Source organism: Polyodon spathula, chromosome 27 (genome assembly GCF_017654505.1).
Source record: "Polyodon spathula isolate WHYD16114869_AA chromosome 27, ASM1765450v1, whole genome shotgun sequence".
Lineage (NCBI taxonomy): Eukaryota > Metazoa > Chordata > Actinopteri > Acipenseriformes > Polyodontidae > Polyodon > Polyodon spathula.
In genome coordinates, this window is record NC_054560.1 from 2,073,384 (window position 1) to 2,094,267 (window position 20,884).

General features: G+C 40.9%; 2 protein-coding genes across 4 annotated transcripts; both read left to right on the forward strand.

Moving 5' to 3' along the window:
- Positions 1-269: 269 nt before the first annotated feature.
- On the forward strand, positions 270-16,502 carry LOC121301467 (gamma-interferon-inducible lysosomal thiol reductase-like). Of its 3 annotated transcripts, XM_041230905.1 has the most exons (11): positions 270-451; positions 2,229-2,408; positions 2,894-2,968; positions 3,139-3,234; positions 3,990-4,142; positions 4,582-4,650; positions 5,514-11,484; positions 12,321-12,482; positions 12,850-12,926; positions 13,075-13,203; positions 15,243-16,502. In XM_041230905.1, exons 1-7 carry the CDS (start codon positions 326-328, stop codon positions 5,577-5,579), a joined length of 765 nt encoding a protein of 254 aa, XP_041086839.1. In that variant the 5' UTR covers positions 270-325; the 3' UTR covers positions 5,580-11,484; positions 12,321-12,482; positions 12,850-12,926; positions 13,075-13,203; positions 15,243-16,502. The 3 variants fall into 3 exon arrangements, with proteins under 3 accessions (XP_041086839.1, XP_041086841.1, XP_041086842.1); XM_041230907.1 differs by lacking the exons at positions 12,321-12,482; positions 12,850-12,926; positions 13,075-13,203 and having other exon boundaries at positions 5,514-11,510; XM_041230908.1 differs by lacking the exons at positions 12,321-12,482; positions 12,850-12,926; positions 13,075-13,203.
- Positions 11,295-15,344, forward strand: LOC121301162 (mpv17-like protein 2). The gene is made up of 4 exons (XM_041230300.1): positions 11,295-11,484; positions 12,321-12,427; positions 13,075-13,203; positions 15,243-15,344. Exons 1-4 carry the CDS (start codon positions 11,295-11,297, stop codon positions 15,342-15,344), a joined length of 528 nt encoding a protein of 175 aa, XP_041086234.1.
- Positions 16,503-20,884: the final 4,382 nt, after the last annotated feature.

Consider the following 20,884-nt stretch of genomic DNA (forward strand, 5'->3'; position numbering starts at 1 on the left):
TGACTTCAGAGTTGCTGATAGATACGTCAGGCTGATGTTTGTTTGTTTATTTTTTACCAGACCGATACCTGGTTTCCAGACACACAGGCCCTGATTTGTGTACAAAAACAACTTCACCTGAGTTAAAGTTTTGTTTTATTTTATTACATGTTTATTATTAGAGCTATCACAATACTGGTTTTGAGTCATGTGATACGAGTCACAAGTAAGGGGGGAAGAGAGGAAGCAGATGTGAGGGAGGAGTTTAGTACCAAACGAATAAGTATCTGTGCAGCGCCGGGCAGACTACAACAGGAGTGTTGGGTAGTAGAAAGGAGGTGTCGGGATGAAGTGTGTTTTGTTTGTGTCGGTTCTGGCTCTTTGGGCGGCGAAGGAGAGCGTCTGTAAGCCAGCCTGCAGGTACCCTCCGTCCCAGTGGTGCAGCTCGTACGAGATAGCCGTCTCCTGCCAGGTATTGTAATTCAACAGAACAAGCGTTAGCTGAGTTTCTGTTATTTTGCTGTTGGTTTTGCCAAATATCTGTATTGGTAAATTGCACACACACACAAACACACAGACATATAATATAACATATATATATATATATATATATATATATATATATATATATATATATATATATAGAAAGAAAGAAAAAAAAAGGCACTGTAATTGACTGAGCGTTTATCGTCTAGACTGTACTGATAGGAAACAAAGTAAATCGAATCGATAAGAAACAAAGTAGATCGAACTTTTTAAATACTTTTCAAAGTTACATTCGAAAAAATGTGCTTAGAGATTAACAGTCTCATAGTATTCACACTTTCGTTTTTCATAGAGGCGCCATACTTTGTGGAATTTTAAGGGTTTATCAACTTTCTGTTCCTTTTGAGATTGGTCAGTATTTTGTTGCAAAACTTTAAATTACCTAAAATAACATGGCGGTGAAAGGCTGTGGGCTGGCAATGCTTTGAATAATATTATTAATATGCAGTAATTTGACGAGTGTTTACTTACCCCAGTTAGGATTTTCCAGAACTCGAATGTAAATAATTGTGCGACCTAATGAAGTTCCTTCAGGGAATTTCCAAAGTTTAGTGTTTTCACTCCCCCATGTCATTTGTAGAGTTCTAATATGACACACCAGACACAGCAAAGAGTAAACAAGAAATACACTCTCAGCTTGATTAGAGGTAGCCATGGCACTATCTAAAGCTAAAAGAAAGATTCATAAGAACATAAGAAAGTTTACAAACGAGAGGAGGCCATTCGGCCCATCTTGCTCGTTTGGTTGTTAGTAGCTTATTGATCCCAAAATCTCATCAAGCAGCTTCTTGAAGGATCCCAGGGTGTCAGCTTCAACAACATTACTGGGGAGTTGATTCCAGACCCTCACAATTCTCTGTGTAAAAAAGTGTCTCCTATTTTCTGTTCTGAATGCCCCTTTTTCTAAACTCCATTTGTAACCCCTGGTCCTTGTTTCTTTTTTCAGGCTGAAAAAGTCCCTTGGGTCGACACTGTCAATACCTTTTAGAATTTTGAATGCTTGAATTAGGTCGCCACGTAGTCTTCTTTGTTCAAGACTGAACAGATTCAATTCTTTTAGCCTGTCTGCATATGACATGCCTTTTAAACCTGGAATAATTCTGGTCGCTCTTCTTTGCACTCTTTCTAGAGCAGCAATATTTTTTTTATAGCGAGGTGACCAGAACTGCACACAATATTCAAGATGAGGTCTTACAAGTGCATTGTACAGTTTTAACATTACTGTTTTTGATTTAAATTCAACACTTTTCACAATGTATCCGAGCATCTTGTTAGCCTTTTTTATAGCTTCCCCACATTGTCTAGATGAAGACATTTCTGAGTCAACAAAAACTCCTAGGTCTTTTTCATAGATTCCTTCTCCAATTTCAATATCTCCCATATGATATTTATAATGTACATTTTTATTTCCTGCGTGCAGTACCTTACACTTTTCTCTATTCGCCCCACTGTTCTGTTCCGCTCCCTTCCTGTAGTAGACAATGGCTTTATCAATGATGAAATGTGGGGGAAATCCCTTGTAAATTAAACAGCATTGTAAAGTGAGCTGAATTCTGTTCCCTTACTTTGTGATATGATTATATTTTTAAAAAGCCACCACCTAAGGCAAAACCAAAGAGAAACAAAAAGATTATTGAAAATTCCATGAACTTTAACCCTACAATGAACCAGCTTGTTTAATCTGTGTGTATTTGTCTGATTAGGTTGAACAGCAATGTGTTGAGTTCAACAGGAGCCAGAGTGAGGCTCCAGTGCAGATCAGCCTGTACTACGAGAGTCTGTGTCCTGGCTGCAGAGGCTTCCTTGTCATGCAGCTGTTTCCCACATGGCTTTTGCTGATGGACATCATGAACGTTACACTGGTGCCCTATGGGAATGCACAGGTAGAGTATTGTCGTTGTGGAGATCAGTGGTTCACGTCCAGTCCTTGACTCTGCTCAATATGAATGGGACAAGATGTGGAGTCATTTCAATCTCATTGGGTTCCGTTTGAGTTGGGCCAAGCTTATGAAAATCAAACGGGTAACCGTGCATGTGGGTCTCTTAAGCGTAGTTCTGTCTGTAATAATCCTAGTCTTATTTGAAATGTTGTCGCGTGATTTGAAGAGAATGTGGAAGGCACTTAGGATTCTTCAGAAAAGCGCAAAGCCAGGCAAAGGAAGAACTGTAACGCCATACTGGAGCAACAGAACCAGAACCTCACAGAATGATTGCAGACCATAAAATATTAAGGGAACTGTATGAAAGCAATTGAGTGACTTGTGAAGTTACTGTATTAACCAAATGTTCTCGCCAGGTATATCCAACTCTACTGTATTTTTCCCTTCCTTTTGGTGTTTCATAATGCCACTCTGTCATCTCTTTCCAGGAGAAGTTTGATGGTAAGCAGTGGCAGTTTATGTGCCAGCACGGTGAAGAGGAGTGTCTTGGGAACATGATTGAGGTCAGTAGCACACATCGCCACTGCTAGCCAAGGCTTTCCAATCCACACCGCTCCACAATATCCCTGAAATCAAAGTCTGACTAATTCAGTGTCTTCTCTCCTTTGCTGCTCAAGGTCTTTGTTCTCAGCTGTCTTGCGAATAGTCATTGAACACCCTTTATCCCTCTCAGGCATGCATAATGGGCACTCTGGGTGATATTGAGAAATACTTCCCAGTCATCTTCTGCATGGAATCCTCTCAAGATGTCATCCACTCAGGAGAAGCTGTAAGTGCCACCTAACTAGCTTTAGACTATTTCTGCAGATCAGGTTTGCCCCACATGGCTCTCCTCGCATAGATTTAGGCACAGATATTGGGCTATTGCTTGGCATGATTCGGTTGCAACAAACCGTGTTTGTATACATTCATGTAACAGACTGAAATCCTTGCATAACTGCCGTCTGAAATAGCACACATTCTACTGTACAGAAGAATGTTTCTATCCTTTCTTTAAAATGTTATTTAATGGTGTACCAGCTATATTACTGTATTACTGGGGAAAAAAAATACTTTTGTTTCCAGCTAATTCAAAATATATTCAAATCTTTGTTTTAAATTTTGAAAGAATATCCAAAGATGAAAACTCCTGTCCAACTCGGAAACAAATGCAATATTGTATCTATTATGATCTACATCTTTTAATAACAAATATGCATTTTATATGTAGATGCATATGAAGTGTTCAAGCTAGCAATGCAGATCAATTGGTCCGCTGTATGTTAATTTATCTTTTGAAATCATGTCTTCAATAGAAAGACGCAAGGGCCAGATTTCTAAAAGTGCGAGAGGCACCGTTTTTTTTTGTTAAAGGAAACAAAACAACCACTTTGAGTCCTTTTTAAATTAACCATTTTGTTTCTGGTTTTCTTAAAAATAATTAAAAATAATTGATTATATTTTACTTTTACACATAATGGTGAAAATTGAATTTTGTATTAAAGCCTGCATTTTTGTCCTGTTCTATTGGTTTAATTTTCTCAGTGCCTGAAACTGTATGAACCCACCGTGCAGTGGGAGTCCATTATGACATGCACTAAAGGAGACCAGGGAAACAAACTGATGCACGCCAACGCACAGCTGACTGACGCTCTGAAACCACCCCACCAGTATGTGCCCTGGGTGACTGTCAATGGGGTAAGAGCATTAACAAGGCAGACTAAATGACGAGGCAAACCCTGAGCAGATTCTTCACTTTATCAGTTCCTACAGTATTGATTATTGCTTCAGGGGTTAGCTTAGCAATGTTGTGTGATACACTACCGTTTAACATTAGCATTGCTTAACATTTACTTAACATTGCTCTCGGTACCGCTCTTCATAAGCAGCTGAACTCTACAGAGCTGTCTTCTTAATAAAGAGTATTATAGGCTGGTAAGGATCTTGACATCAGCTGTACCATATTGAGAGTAAAGCATGGTAAAAGCTCAATATCGTTGCAGTTGACTTCAACTGCAAAATCAGTTCAAAATGGGTGATCCCAATAGTCGAAAGAGTTGAAATGGTGCAGTGGTAGTGTTTGCTTCAAGTGCTTTCATCCCTTTATATTCTAATGCAATGTGTTGGTTGCTTGCAGGAGCACACAGATGCAATTCAGGATAAAGCCATGAGTTCTCTCTTCAGTCTAGTCTGCAGTACATACAAGGTGAGTCCTGGAGCACAAAGCCAGCCGAGGCCCCTCTGATTCCATGCACGCTTTCAAATATGTGATGAGACTTGGTATGGGCATTCTTTATCTGATCCTCTGAAGTAGACCGTTCTTTATGCTAATGTTTCACCAGGGTAAGTAATGGAATAGCCTGAAATATGTCTACTAAACATTTGTCTCATAAATGTTCAATAGGTGTTCAATCCATGGAAACATAAGGATTATTTATGAATAATTCAGGTGTGCTGTCAAGTAAATAAGTGTGACCTCACAACTTCTCAGAACCTAATTGTACAACAACAAAACAAGATGAATGCAAGGTAAACTTTAAGAAATAAAAACACAGAAATGTAGGCTGTACAGTTTTATTGGAAAAAAAAAGTATTGTTGTGAACCCAGTGATGCACACCCCTAATTTAAAACCACCAGCCTCTAGGTGGCATGCTTGCTTCATTTCTAATGACTCTTTATAGTTTGAATAATATGAGATGTGAAACTGAGGTCCTACTGTAAGTGACTCTGCAGCAGCTAAGTTGCTTTGGATAAAAGCGTCTGCTAAATGACTTAGTTATTTTGTATGCTGGAGGAATAGTTCTGGGACTGATTTATTTCGGGACAAACCCGTTTTTATATTTTAAATTCTCACTCCTTTTTTAATCTGCCGTTGTTGTTGTTACTACTTCATATGTATTTTGCAATTCAGGCTCTACATCTTATATATCATCTGCTGGTCTTTTCATCCTCTGTTAATTCCTTTAGCGCTTCTTCTTCGTTCTTAGTTCAGTTGAGTTTACCGTTGTTTCTTGAGAGGGAGGGAGAGAGAATAAAGGATCTCACCACTTTTCTTTGTGTATTTTCAGGGTAAGAAGCCTGCAGCATGTACAGGAGCAATGAAGACTAAGCCCACTAACTACTGTATGAATTAAGAGCTGCCTAGCACAGGGAAATAGGATTGTTTTTAAACTGCTGATTTTTGTAATTAATAATTACATTTGCACAACTTTAAAGAGGGGACATTGTTCAGTACAAAGTACCCAAAGGTGCATTTTCTGAAACCATGATTCTTTTGATTTTCCGAAATATTTCTTTACTATGGATCTGTAAATGGGCTACTTCTTGTTTCCGAAGGCTTCAAAAATATAATACGAGTATAGTATAGTGTGTGTGTGTTGTTTAAATTTATACATTTTTACTTTGATAGAAGTAAAACCAGTTTACTTCCTGTGTTACACATAATAGGACCCATTGTTTCCTGTGTACAGTAAGTGTAAGGTGCAGGTGGAGTCCTATTTCATGTAACACAGAAAGGAAGTTTGAGTTTCACCTCCAAAAACATCAACCGCAAAATATTAAGGTCTTGTGCTAATGTTCTGTTAAGTACATGTTTCGAATCTACAGTTTTTCTTAATTAAATATGGCTCTGCAGTTTAAGAATCTCCTACTAGGAACTGCCTTGAATTGTAGTATTAGTGTATATTTTTGTATTTACGAACACTACCACAGGTTTTTATCAACTTGCTCAGGACGTGAATTTATGGTGTGGTGGTAGAATAAGTGACTCTCCACAGACAACAATCAAACTGGAAACTAATGTTTCAGAATGTTTTTTTTTTTTTTTTTGTAGTAGTACTCTTGCAATATACTAATAAATGATTTTTTGTATGATTTTAGATGGTGTGAATTTATTTTAAGATGGGAGTCAATCATCTTCATTATGGTGCATTTACGTCAGTACTTAATCATAAAGGGAAGCAGCTAGCTTATAAATGACATGACCTGGAAGTGTAACACTAACTGAAAGCACGTTTTAAAATAATACTGTGCTTATTAGAACGTGTTATTTTCCAAACTGGATGTACAAGACCTGTATATAATGAATGGAAGTGCACAATAGGTAAGATTTATGGAATATTTGTTTTCATGCTTATCAAATAGTTCATTGCTAATTCTTATTCTGTACATATTGTTGATGTAGGTCATTGGTACCTGATACAGTAGCTCTTCTTCTGAATTGACTGTGGTGGCGAGGATGTGTTTCTGACGTACTTGTTTTGTTAGCGACAATCCCTTTAGTGTGTGTGCTATGTAGAGGTTGAGAATCAGGACTCTGCTCCAGTGTGAATGCTGTGTAGAGGTTGAGAATCAGGACTCTGCTCCAGTGTGAATGCTGTGTAGAGGTTGAGAATCGGGACTCTGCTCCAGTGTGAATGCTGTGTAGAGGTTGAGAATCGGGACTCTGCTCCAGTGTGAATGTTGTGTAGAGGTTGAGAATCGGGACTCTGCTCCAGTGTGAATGTTGTGTAGAGGTTGAGAATCGGGACTCTGCTCCAGTGTGAATGCTGTGTAGAGGTTGAGAATCGGGACTCTGCTCCAGTGTGAATGCTGTGTAGAGGTTGAGAATCGGGACTCTGCTCCAGTGTGAATGCAAGGCTGGTCTGAAAAGCTGCTGCTTGATCCTGTTTACCCAGAATGCTTTACTGTAATGAAGCAACAGAATACAGACCGCCAACACCATAAAAAGTAAGGGAAATAGTAAAAAAAACAATTAAATGACGTTCACAGCTGCTTACTCTTTATTGTGAATAGGACCCACATTTTCAACTGCATAAGGATTTTCATCACAGATAAAACTTAGCTTGGGCAAAGCTATAACAGAGACATTTATTACCATTTAGATAAAAATTGTACAGTGATTGACGTAGATTCAAAGTTTGGATCCCTCAGAATATCATTGTATTTATTTTTTGTTTAGTACAGAGCTCATTAAAGACAGAGGTGTGAGAGAGACAGGCAGGCAGACGGACACACACACACACACACTCCCTGAGGGAACACAAAGTCATTTTGTGGCTTGAGACCACTGTATGGCACACCAGGGGAGTTTCCCTCCCGGTCTCCCAGAATAAGATTTCAAGCCAAAAGCTGGAAATGGCATTGTGTTGTGTTCTCTCAGTTAATAGTGGTAAAACGAAATCAAACAAGTAGCAAATAGAAAGATAAAACATAAAAGAATGTGGTTAATTCTAACCCAGAAATAATATTGTATTGGAGTTCAGCTACACAGTACACCTAAACTACATTGACGACAGTGCAACGCATTGAAAAAGGATGTTCGGCGATACTTTGAGTGTGTTCTCGTATCCCAAAGCAAGCTGTGCTTGCTGCACGTGGCTGCTCGCCGTTTGACGTCACGTTGCTACTAGTAACGCCTTCTCCAAACCTTTGGGAAAATTCCAGCAACATCACCTATTTATACTATAGTTGCATAATGATTCTATTTGTTGTATCTTATAATGATGTATATAATGAAATGGGGGCTGCATTCCTTTGCAGTCCATTATAACTTAGTTTAAAGTTTTAAACGTCCTATAGTTAGTGTCTGGACCATACAGTCAGTTTGATGACTTGTTGAACATTAGCTTTATTGTAAAGTATACATTACTTACCATGGATTAGTACATTATGTTTAATTATTAATTACCATTTTATATTGATTAATTCATTTATTTATTTATGTGAGTAACACTTAAATAAGTCTGTAATTCATAATGAATTATGTATGAACTCATTTATCAGCATGATAAAATAGGAATTCATGGGGTGGGGAGCACACACATTTGTCTCCAAATCAAAGGAGAGATCTTAAAATCTAATCAGCAAATCTACCTGTGTCAATGCCAGGACGGGCAGAGATATTGACCTGATTAGCACAAAGGGAAACACTCGCCTATTTGGAGACACCACACAGACGAACAGTTACGATAGTGTGGTAAATAAGAGCAGGAAACAGTTACTGCATCTCTGTAAAGGGCTGAGTCTGTACATGGTCAACAACAGGACCAGGGGGGACTCGCAGGTGAGAGCTCTAGGTAGTAGTGTGGTAGATTATACCATAACTGACATAGACACAAAAAATATTAATGCATTTATAGTGAGGCAACAGACTCCCTTGTCAGACCACAGTCACATAACCCTATACTTAAAAAGGTCAGAGCAGCCCACCACAGACCACAACTCTCCAGAAAAACTGGTCACCCTGCGACCCGGGTACAAATGGACACAGTCAAGCACTGCAGACTACCAGAGAGCACTAACCAGAGACGAGGTGGAAGTATGCTAACCTGCTTCCAAAAAAAACAAAAACAAAAAAAACAAGTAAATTTAGCTGTTGAAAATTTTAATAGTATTTTTGAGAAATTGTCAAAAAAATTTAATCTATGCAAAATACTAATGAAAAAAAAATTCAAAAAAACCCTCTGAAAGACAAATGGTTTGACAGCTCAGCAAGGAAACACCTGAGACGGATGTCAAACCAAAAACACAGGGACCCCACCAGCTGGAGCCATGCTTCAATGACTGCACTGCACTGAAGCAGCACAAACCCCTCCTAGACAAGAAAAAACAAGACTGCATGAACACAACCTGAGCAATGAAACAATCAGAACTCCTTTTGGGAATTATGGGAAAAAATGAACACAAAGATTTGGCAATCCAAAATGGCAATATATGGAAAAACGATTTTGAAAATCTTTACCAAAAAAAAAAAACAAAAAAAAACAAACAAATTTCAATCCTAAAAAAAAAAAAACTAGAACAAACGATAAAAGACAATCAGAGCCCATTAGACTCACCAGTAACTATGCAGGAACTAAAGAAGAAACTCCACACCCTCAAACCTGGGAAAGCCTGTGGCACAGATAACATCAGCAATGAGATGCTGAAACAAAGGAACCGTACAATGCAGGAGGCACTGCTTCAACTTTTTAATTTAGTACTGGGAGCTGGGTGTGTTCCTGAAATCTGGAATCAAGAACTAATTACCCCTATCTGTATAAAAGTGGAGACAAATTGGACCCCAACCGCGGCATCTGCGTGAGCAGTAACCTGGGGAAGGTGTTCTGCAGTATCATTAACGCCCAGATACTGGCCTTCCTTACCGAACACAATGTCTTGAGTAAGAGTCAGATTGGATTCCTCCCAAACCACCGCACTTCTGATGATATTTACACCATGCACACACTAACAAATAAACAAGTCCATCAAAAAAAAAAAAAAAAAAAAGGCTTGTTTTGTTAATTTTAAAAAAGCATTTGATTCAATCTGGCATGAAGGACTTTTCCTTAAACTCCTCCAAAGTGGTGTAGGGATAAAGTATATGACATCATAAATTCAATTACCGTATCTTGTACAACAAATACACTGAAAATTGAAGTAGAATTCACAAATAAACTGAAATGCTATCGGGCTGTAAAAATTGGATTAGATTATTTGAATGATGGAGAGAATTTTTATTTTGTTTGCTTGACCAAAGAGATATTTATGTTTTGAATGAATTATTATGAAAGCATTACATGCTTATGTTGAATGTATTTGCAGTTTTGAATAAATAAGCACATTTTGCAAATGCATTTGCTGTTTTGCATCCTGTCAAATATTTCAAAAAGCAGCACTATAGTTTCAAAAAATGCTTTCAAACAGTTGAGAAATACTGTAAAGTACAGACTCAGTGACCACAGCCTGGCCATTGAAAAGGGCACATATAAAAAATCCTGGGTTAGCAGAGAGGAACGGTTGTGCCGTCATTGTGAACTAGTGGAGATTGATACACAGATGCACTTCGTGTTGTCGTGCTCAAAATATATAGAAATACGGGGAAAATATACTCCTAAATTTGAGAGCCAAGCACCAAAATTTAAACTTCTCTCAGACAGCATTAAAGTCCCCATCCTACTGGGAGAGGAGGAGCGGACTGCAAATCGAGCAGGCTACTGTGTACCTGCCTGCAACAGGTTAAGAGACAGTGTGTGCGTTCAGGGAGAGCATGATCTACGCAAACCTGTCCAACATTGCCAACTGCCTCAAACAACGTCACCGGGTCACGCAGTTGCAGACTTCAGAAAGAACCTGTTAATTTGAATTACGATTGGCAGGATCGGTTCTTTCATTCACAGCAGCAGCCAAGCCTCCCGCAGATGTTTTTCAAAGATCTGCACAGATTTGAGGGTGGAGCTTCGTGGCGTCGCGTAGCAGCCCTCCCAGAACGGGATTCTGTGCAGAACTGCGGAAATCTGTGCTGCAAGAACGCACCCTGCGTGTCACTTACGCACATGTCCATTGGGTGCTTCTGCTGCCAGTACCCGTGCACCTGTCACTGTGCACCCGTGTTTATTGGAAACCAGAACACGTGAGCGGTGCCTGAAAGCAAACTACAGCTTGTTAGAAATGATTGCCGTCACAGAATGAATGGAAACTGTATTCTGTGATAAAGACGTACAGAGAAAGCATGCCTCTAATTATGAAACGAGCTAGTTTTAATCAGTACTTGGAAAGTAAGCTAAGTTCTAGAAACTGCTAAGTTCTATTCGGACTGTTAAATTGATACCGGAATATCGTTTGTGTCGTTTTCCAGCTGGTTGGATGTTGTATATTAGACATAGTGTGTGCGTAGTGATTGTTCGATTAGCATGTTATAGATTTTAACGAGTGCGTATTTACACCCCGACGTAGGCCACTTTGGAAATTAGGAAGAGTAAATGCAACCTTTACTCTGAATTATTTACAAGAATACGTGAGACGAGTTTGGATGTATAGTGAATATATGTAATATATATATATATTTGTTTTAACTGCGCGTGTGAATCATGCTCCCCCAGCGGGGTAGAGAGTTCCTGGTACGGCTGTCTGGATATTGGAAGCCGCTTTTCAATGGTAGGTTTCTCCTCGTCACCAACACGGTGAGCTGCGGTTCAATGCTGGCCGTGGGAGACACGATTCAGCAGGCACGGGAGAGCAGGAAGAATCCGGGCACGAAGTGGGACTGGACCAGGACGGGTATGTGTAACACGGGTATACCCCAGGTACGCGTTATACCGAAGTGTGCATTCGAAAGCAGACAAAGAACGATAAATTCAACAAGTGGGAAAAAAAATGCCTGAACAAAGTTTATTTTTTTATTAGACCAATATAGAACTTTCAGGAGCACATATATCCTTTTGTCACTTTCTGACTAATCCCTGTGATTGATTTGCCACAGTCGTGTTCTTTTGGGACATGCCAAACCAAATTGAGTACATCTTAATGTGATGGAGGCAAATGTAGAACATAGTGTAATGATGCAATAACGTGTACTCAAGTACCCATTTACCCCGTGACGCTGACATTGCATATATAGGGTTTGCTGTGGTGAATTATCTGCAGTAACTAGAGAGAAGGTGATAACTGCAGTGGTTCAGGAGTTATCACAAGTACAACATGACATGCTCTTGCTGTCATTGCACTTTGGTCAACATTTGCCTCCTTCACATTAAAATCCATGACCTTATTATTAAACCGGCAGAGCAGTTCTGTGTGTGCAGCGAGTATCAAGAGGAGATCTTGAATGAGTGAAAGATCTGACCTCTCAAACATGGCTGCTTTTCAGTGCTCGTTTAGAATTCTGCCTAAAACCCTATCTGGTACTTCAATATGCAGTATCAAAAGAATCCTGGGTCCATCTGAGGTGGAATGACCCTTTTGAAATGTAACATTAGCTGCACTGTGTGTGAAGTAACTGCTTATCCAATACGCTCAACTACATCTGCAAGCTTCGGAAATCTGCTCATAGAAGCCTCAGATGAAAACGGCCGCTCTGCATATTTTAATTCCATCCTGTTTTGTGTTTGCAACAGGGCGCATGCTTGCTATAGGATGTTCCATGGGGCCTTTCATGCACTACTGGTACATGTGGCTGGACAGAGTGTATGTGGGGAGGGCTCTGAAGACGGCCACTAAGAAGGTGCTTATCTATCAGCTTGTTGCCTCTCCTACCCTGGGCGGATGGTACTTTGTGGGTAAGCTGTGTATTGTTTAGGGGATACGTGACCATTCTTTACCGTTTCAGAAAATGGTTAATTCCACTTTTAAGTCATGTCAACTGACGTCTTTTTAAATAATAGGTCCATTATGCATTTATTGTTTTGGGGGTTTAAAATCAACCAAGAATCAGTAGTTCATTAAAAGAGTTTACACTGTGAACAAACTTTAGCTTTAAAAAAACTGAATTTAAGCTCAGCTACTCGGCATCAAACTGGGTAAAATTCAACTGGCAGCCGAGACTAGTCGATGTCTAAAAATGTTCAGTCAGTTTTCATCCATTTTGTTATTGTTGTTGCACGCACAGCTCTGCCATGCTAATATATTCATGTGTTGTTTTTTTAGGAATGGGAGTTTTGGAAGGACATACTATGAAGTAAGGCTGGGAGGAATTTATGAGCAAGTTTTGGGAATTTTATAAGGTAACAAAGCCTGTCCTGCCTGTAACAAGTCTGTTTACAGTACGGGAAAACAATGCAAACTACTTGCTGAATAAAAATGTTCAATATACTGATTTTATTTTGTAATATTATGTACATAACTGTCTGACTATTTATTTTCTCTTTGCAGGCTGACTGGTGTGTGTGGCCTCCTGCGCAGATGATTAATTTCTATTTCCTACCTGCCAACCTCCGTGTGATCTACGTGAATGTGATCACATTGGGATGGGACACCTACCTCTCCTACCTCAAACACAGAGTAAGACTTCCAGGATAGCTGGTGCCAGGCCAGGAGATTCTGATATCCCACTGGCCACGAGTGGGCTTACTGGCCCCTGACCTTGAGTGGGGGAATGCCAGCTTGTGTCTCGCACAGCACCCTAGACTATGCTTATAATATAAGTTATATAAAAGTAAATACACAGTATAGCTAATTTTAATGTGATTTCCATCTGATACAAACCATCAGAAACTATGTGACACAAAGACATTTCAGATGGCTGTGACGCTTCTGTATAAGGCTGGGGTGTTGCATCGATCCATCGTATCGACACCCCTGCTTGAGTTTTCTCTGTACACATTTGCCCCCCGTGCAGAGAAGCATGAGGTGACTGTATTTGTATTAATTGTATACCATTACACATAAATGGATGGTGGAAAAACAACCAAGATCTCTTTCTAGAAGCAGCCAGTTTGGCCAGAAGCATATTAAGCATGCCAGCAGCGCCAGCCCCCAGCGAGCAGGTTTTCAGCCAGGTGTAACAAGCTGCATTCCTGTTCAGAAAAAATGTGGATGCCATCCTGCTTCTTAACAACATCTAAGACATTAACACTAAGGTGCGGGACTGTTTTTTGTAATAAGTTCTGTTAATGCGTTACTTAAATTTGCTTGTTCACTTATTCAGTGGATTATTTTCATGCTTTTACCACCACTTGGCACCATAAAGGTGAAAGTAAGGTAACACATTGTTTTGGTGGAGTTATGTGTAGACATTTAATTGATGTGATAGTTTTCAGTAGTTTAGTAGATGTTTGGTATATTATCACATACACAGCTTGATTGGCAGGCTGCTTGTTTTGAAGATAGTGGATGTGATTGGCGTTGCAGCTGTCACTCTCTTTAAAGACAGTGTGATAAAAGCGATCATCAAGTGCTTGACTGGAGTGATGTCCAATATGTCCAGTGGTTTAATATGTTTTTATAGTACAGCATGTGCTACGCAGAAAAAGGATGAAACAAAACCATATCGTAGAAGGACACTCAATGCGCCACGTAGTTCTTGCACAGAAATGGGAATCGTTTGCTCCCATTGCACTGCAGTTCCATTCCAGGTTTCTCTGTTCGCCTTCATTGTAAGTCTGCTGTACAAGGTGTGTCTTAGCTGAGGTGTGTTTAATAAGCTACAACTAGAAAACTGACATGCATGTTGTGAAATGTAAGTCCATAATGAATAGGGGTGTGGGTAATCCGCTTCCTGACGGGGAGGACACAGAAGATTTACAAATGGAAAAAACAACCGTGTGACTATACCGACAGTGGTATGTGACGGACGACTGTATGACAGCTGTACAGAAGATAAAAAGTTGCCGTCAAGAAGTGGAACACTACTCCTATTACTCCGGGAGGTCTCGCTGACACACACTGGCCTGGCTGGGGTTTAAAATCCCTAAACTCATCCCTGTTTTGAAAGAATGATAATAAAATACACATACGGTGAGCGGAGGATTTGAGCATTTAAGGGTTTGCTGTCTACATAGCGTGGATCTTAGCTTTTCAGCAGCTCCAGGGTGTATCAGCTGACCTCTTATCACATGATGCTCTGCTGGGACATGCCCCTTGCTGGTTAGGGATCCCCGGCTGCTTTTCCCCGCAGAATATTTTGTTCATTTATTTTTGTAAATTTTTAGAGAGCCGGTCGCAGACAGAGCGTCCGGCTCTCTAAAAATTTACATAAATAAATGAACAAAATATTCCTCTAACATGTGCAGGGCTTCGGCCTACCACACTTTGTATCCATTAATTACATATCGATGAATCCTGGTGCTTTCTTTACATGATATTTCGGATTGTGACAGGGGGCTGTGTATGGTTTTTGTTGTGATGCAAGGCCAAAAGCTCATTGAAGTTCACCAGGTGTTTCTTGAATTAAAAAAAAACAAAAAAACAAAAAAACCTTTTAACAAAACAGTACATTATTGAAATGATTACTTGTATGCCTCTTAAGTAACTATCACATGGTTGATTGTGACATTAGTGTATCTACACCCCTAATAATGAAATGTATTTTGTGTTTGCAGAAGGATGGAAAGACAGAAGCTCTTCCTACTGACTCCAGCAGTAACCCTGGAGACCAGGAGTCAGACACCTCTGTGTCGAAGTGCTTAGAAGAGACACAGTAGTGATCTCAGAATCTGAAGGCACTGCTTTGGCGCCAAACATGTGTAGTGTAGTGTAGTGAACATGTGCCATTTCCTTCTTGTTTAATATCATAATACATGTGCTCAGTAGCACTCCATACTGTTGTCTCTGCATAGATCATTGTTTTCAATACTCAACTATTCCAACACTCCAGACTACTAAAAGTTTTCTGGGGAAGCACACTACTGTTGCGATGTGCAGTGAAGCCCATTGGTGACTTGTTGTGCACTGAATCCTGTGCTACACGAATGTGCTTCCCTTGAGAAAAGAGCACTGAAACTAATGATCTAGACACACCGGACACATACTGGGTAAGAAATGAAGTGATAGGAAAGGTAGATGATTGGAAGTGTGCCTTTAACGTGTTTGTTTCTTTTTAAGTGCATGGTTTTGAAAAGGGATGGGAAATGTACTTTGCCTCAGGAATTCACATTCTTTTGTTTCTGCTATACTGAGCAGTTTCAAGTCACTGAAGCAGTGAGAGTGTTCAAGCAAGCAGTAACAGAATGATATGGTGATTAGAACACACATTGTGGTATTCCAGCTTGTCTGTGTTCACTGAAGGGTATCTCATTAAAGTGCTTGTAGCTAAGTGAATAATTCCATACGTGCCACTCATTTCAAAGAGTACCTGCATTGCTGCAGGAGGGAGCGTGAATTGGATCCACTTCGATGTTTAGAAGAACTTTTTCCAACTGTATCCACCCATTCCCACAGTAATACCACTGTTTCACTTCATCAGCTGTGTGTCTGAACTAATTTTTAGTGTCCGTTCCAAATATGGTGATGTGTTTCTCATGCAAGAATAATCAATCAACACTGCTAAAATGTAACATTCTGCCATTGCAATTATGTTTTCTTACTAAAAAGAAAAATGAATGATTATAGTTTTAAGGAATGTAGGAACGTCATGGGAAAGGTTTTATGATTACTGATGGAGCTTGCTCTCCCTACATTTTTTATGGGGCTCTGGCTTCAAACTCATGCTTTGTGTAACAGTAAATGATTAACACTGGTGACTCGCTATATTTCGTGATGTTGGCACCATTATATTTTTTTATGTACATTTTCAAATTAGAGCTCTAGAAAATTATTTAATTAAAAAAATAACATTGGTATTAAAGATTCTTTTCTGTTTACAGCTTTGTTTCTTTGGCATTTTATTTATAATAGTGCCCAGTTATCTTACCCCCATTATTCTCCCAAGTTTAGAATGCCAACTATGTTCCCTCACCCTAGCAACTCCCCACAACAGCTCAGGAGGAAGGTGCAGGCACCTGGCAAGCATGGTGTGCTGTAGCGTGGTGAGGAGAAACTCCCTGCTAGTTTTGCCTCCCTGTGGAATCCCTAGTGAGGACTGGCAGCTTTGCACGTCCATCAACCTGTGCTACCCTGGCTGTATGCCTCACCCCGCACACCACGTGCCAGTAACAGAAGCCACAGGTCCATTCCTGGTTGTTACAGACTGCTTTGTCAGTGAATGGCTTCAGCCAAGTTTTCTAGGATAGCTTTATGGCTTCTCAAAAGCAGTGGGTTCCTGGGAGGGCAGCAGAAACAACTGAACAAAAATGATTTACAATGAAACAAATAACGATACACAGTACAGAACTCTTCTTACGGTTATATCTTTAAGGTGCTCTTTTAATTTCGTTACCTGACTACATGAAAAACTGAAAAGACTTAATAAGGGGCCTTTTAAAATGAAGCACGTTTTACAATTTACTGTCAACTGTAGTTACGATCGAAAGAGCTGGTAACGTATACAACACCAGGCATAAGACTGAATTAAAGGATACGCCATCACTGTAGTGCCCATACTGTTAGACTGACGGCAGCAGGTAGAATAAGGCTGCTAATTGGATTGGAGTTATCAGAGAAGATGAATGATAATTCAAAGATGAGGATTATCCTCTTCATAGTGTGTAATGCTGTAACCCTCTTATTGAAAATGAGGAACAGGTGCTTCATGAACCATCAATCTCAATACCTTCTTGTCTGTAACTGTAAGACACAAGCTTTCACAGAAAGGGAAGAGTAGTGTGGCCTGGAACACCCACAAGTCCATTGCTGACAGGCCTGCCTTTGCTTGTGATAAACCTCTAGTGGTGTTTTAAATATATATATATATATATATATATATATATATATATATATATATATATATATATATATATATATATATATATATGTGTGTATGTATGTATGTATGTATGTGTGTGTGTGTGTGTGTGTGTATATTTGCAGAACTAGCAACAAAAAAGAGATAGGAATAATGTGCAGGATAAACACGGCTGCATGTTCGAATATTGTTTCAAAATTGAAACTGATATTTAAATATAATTTGTTCCATATTCCAGCAATGACAATAGTTTGGGAATGAAATAAACGTGGTACCCAATCAAACTGGAGAAAGGAGAGAAACAACCAATCACTGCTAAGGGTTGTCAGAGTTCCATTAGATCTTCAACACTGGTAGCTCATGAGTACCATTTTCTTTATTTGCTCATTTAATACATCATGTGTAAGGTGTGTCTTCTAACAGGAATCATTGCAGGAGATGACATCTAATTAGTAAGGTTATGGGTGCTGTACTGCTCAGGTAAAGGACAAAGCTACTGTGACTCGACACAATACATGGTAGCACAAGAATCATGTACTGCGCAGAGGTAGGCCATGTTTTAAGACAGCCAGCAACCAGTGCTCTGCATCAGTGAATGAATACAATCCATAATCTTTTGTATTAATAAAGATTGTTATTAATGTCGTTTGTTACATCTTTTTGAGGAATGCATAACAGATGGGCTAGAGTGCTGTTTAAATGTACTGCCACCACCCGTTTTGAAAGCTGGGCTAAAAATAACTGAGGTTAGCGGATCTGTTTTAATAGACTTACTTCCAGAGATCTCGTGGTTCAGATTGAAATCCCTGCAGTTGAGCTTCAATAAGGACATTAGTGGTGCATCCCAACTCTGCTCTTCAATGCTCTCTCTGCTTGACTGTAGCAGTCCCAGTGGGTTAGACTAACATAGTCCTTCTCTCAGATCCTAATGCCAAACCCACAATCCAATCCACGCTGTCATTGAAATGCACGCTGATTGCAAAGTTTAGAAATAGCAAAACATAATAAATTCAATTAAAAACATTTCGACTGCAAGTCGTTTGTCACTGAATGTATTAAGTTTCTTTTAGCGTTTCAAAATTCAGCACTATTGCATGTCTAATAGTTATGGGTGATAGTACAATGTTTGTGACACATTTACAGTATTATTATTATTATTATTATTATTATTATTATTATTATTATTGAAAGGTTTTTAGTGTAAAAACAAGGCATTTTTAGATTGGCACAGATGACACTGAGCACTCTGACTAAAGCACTAACCTGAACAGGCTTCAGCTCCTGACCACTTTGAGCTTCGCACATGTCACAGGAGGGGGGGTTCATATTGCGATGGAGATATACCAAGCGTTTTGCTTCACTAACTGGGAGTCATCAAGGTATGCTGCACAGCAGTCTTTATCGCCTAGTCTTTTTACCAAAAGCTTACGTTGCAGCTGTGTGGATATTTATTCCAAGTGTGTTCCATGCTACATTCAAGGAGGTGCACTTGATGACATAGCTTCTCTGAGGTTTGTAGTGAATTGGAGACACCTTCTCAGGGCATTGGTGTTGTGGTTTTATTGTGTGATCAACAGATTTGTTTGGTACGATGGAGTTTCCTAAATGATAGATTTTGCTGAACACACGCACATGGTCTGTCTTGCAGTCTCCACTGTGAAAAAAGAGTATTGAGAACATTTTGCGATTGTTTTCTGCGGGCCACAACTAAATCCCATTGGTGCCAGGGGCCAGAACGGAGGGTCAGGGATCAAGGTCCACGAGACCTTCCAGCGATAACTGCCTTGGAAGTAGGTGCTGGTAATGCACAGTTCTCGTGGGCGCAGAGCTCTGGAAGTAGGTGCTGGTAATGCAGTGCTCGTGGGTGCAGCACTCTGGAAGTAGGTGCTGGTAATGCAGTGCTCGTGGGTGCAGAGCTCTGGAAGTAGGTGCTGGTAATGCAGTGCTCGTGGGTGCAGAGCTCTGGAAGTAGGTGCTGGTAATGCAGTGCTCGTGGGCGCAGTGCTCTGGAAGTAGGTGCTGGTAATGCAGTGCTCGTGGGTGCAGAGCTCTGGAAGTAGGTGCTGGTAGTGCAGTGCTCGTGGGCACAGTGTTCTGGAAGTAGGTGCTGGTAATGCAGTGCTCGTGGGTGCAGTGCTCTGGAAGTAGGTGCTGGTAATGCAGTGCTCGTGGGTGCAGTGCTCTGGAAGTAGGTGCTGGTAATGCAGTGCTCGTGGGTGCAGAGCTCTGGAAGTAGGTGCTGGTAATGCAGTGCTCGTGGGTGCAGAGCTCTGGAAGTAGGTGCTGGTAATGCAGTGCTCGTGGGTGCAGAGCTCTGGAAGTAGGTGCTGGTAATGCACAGTCCTCGTGGGCGCAGAGCTCTGGAAGTAGGTGCTGGTAATGCAGTGCTCGTGGGTGCAGTGCTCTGGAAGTAGGTGCTGGTAATGCAGTGCAGTGCTCTGGAAGTAGGTGGGTAATGCAGTGCTCTGGAAGTAGGTGCTGGTAATGCAGAGCTCAGGTGCTGGTAATGCAGTGCTCGTGGGTGCAGAGCTCTGGAAGTAGGTGCTGGTAATGCACAGTCCTCGTGGGCGCAGAGCTCTGGAAGTAGGTGCTGGTAATGCAGTGCTCGTGGGCGCAGTGCTCTGGAAGTAGGTGCTGGTAATGCAGTGCTCGTGGGTGCAGAGCTCTGGAAGTAGGTGCTGGTAATGCAGTGCTCGTGGGTGCAGAGCTCTGGAAGTAGGTGCTGGTAATGCACAGTCCTCGTGGGCGCAGAGCTCTGGAAGTAGGTGCTTGTAATGCACAGTCCTCGTGGGCGCAGAGCTGTGGAAGTAGGTGCTGGTAATGCAGTGCTCGTGGGCGCAGTGCTCTGGAAGTAGGTGCTGGTAATGCAATGCTTGTGGGTGCAGAGCTCTGGAAGTAGGTGCTGGTAATGCAGTGCTCGTGGGTGCAGAGCTCTGGAAGTAGGTGCTGGTAATGCAGTGCTCGTGGGTGCAGAGCTCTGGAAGTAGGTGCTGGTAATGCAGTGCTCGTGGGTGCAGTGCTCTGGAAGTAGGTGCTGGTAATGCAGTGCTCGTGGCTGCAGAGCTCTGGAAGTAGGTGCTGGTAATGCAAGTGCTCGTGGGTGCAGAGCTCTGGAAGTAGGTGCTGGTAATGCAGTGCTCGTGGGCGCAGTGCTCTGGAAGTAGGTGCTGGTAATGCAGTGCTCGTGGGTGCAGTGCTCTGGAAGTAGGTGCTGGTAATGCAGTGCTCGTGGGTGCAGTGCTCTGGAAGTAGGTGCTGGTAATGCAGTGCTCGTGGGTGCAGAGCTCTGGTAGTAGGTGCTGGTAATGCAGTGCTCGTGGGTGCAGTGCTCTGGAAGTAGGTGCTGGTAATGCAGTGCTCGTGGGCGCAGTGCTCTGGAAGTAGGTGCTGGTAATGCAGTGC

Coding starts and splice junctions, on each gene's coding strand:
- LOC121301162 (XM_041230300.1), top strand. CDS start 11,295: ATGCTCCCCCAGCGGGGTAGAGAGTTCCTGGTACGGCTGTCTGGATAT. Junction 11,485..12,320: donor GTGGGACTGGACCAGGACGG/GTATGTGTAACA, acceptor TGTTTGCAACAG/GGCGCATGCTTGCTATAGGA. Junction 12,428..13,074: donor TGAAGACGGCCACTAAGAAG/GTGCTTATCTAT, acceptor TTCTCTTTGCAG/GCTGACTGGTGTGTGTGGCC.
- LOC121301467 (XM_041230907.1), top strand. CDS start 326: ATGAAGTGTGTTTTGTTTGTGTCGGTTCTGGCTCTTTGGGCGGCGAAG. Junction 3,235..3,989: donor TCATCCACTCAGGAGAAGCT/GTAAGTGCCACC, acceptor TAATTTTCTCAG/TGCCTGAAACTGTATGAACC. Junction 4,143..4,581: donor CCTGGGTGACTGTCAATGGG/GTAAGAGCATTA, acceptor GGTTGCTTGCAG/GAGCACACAGATGCAATTCA.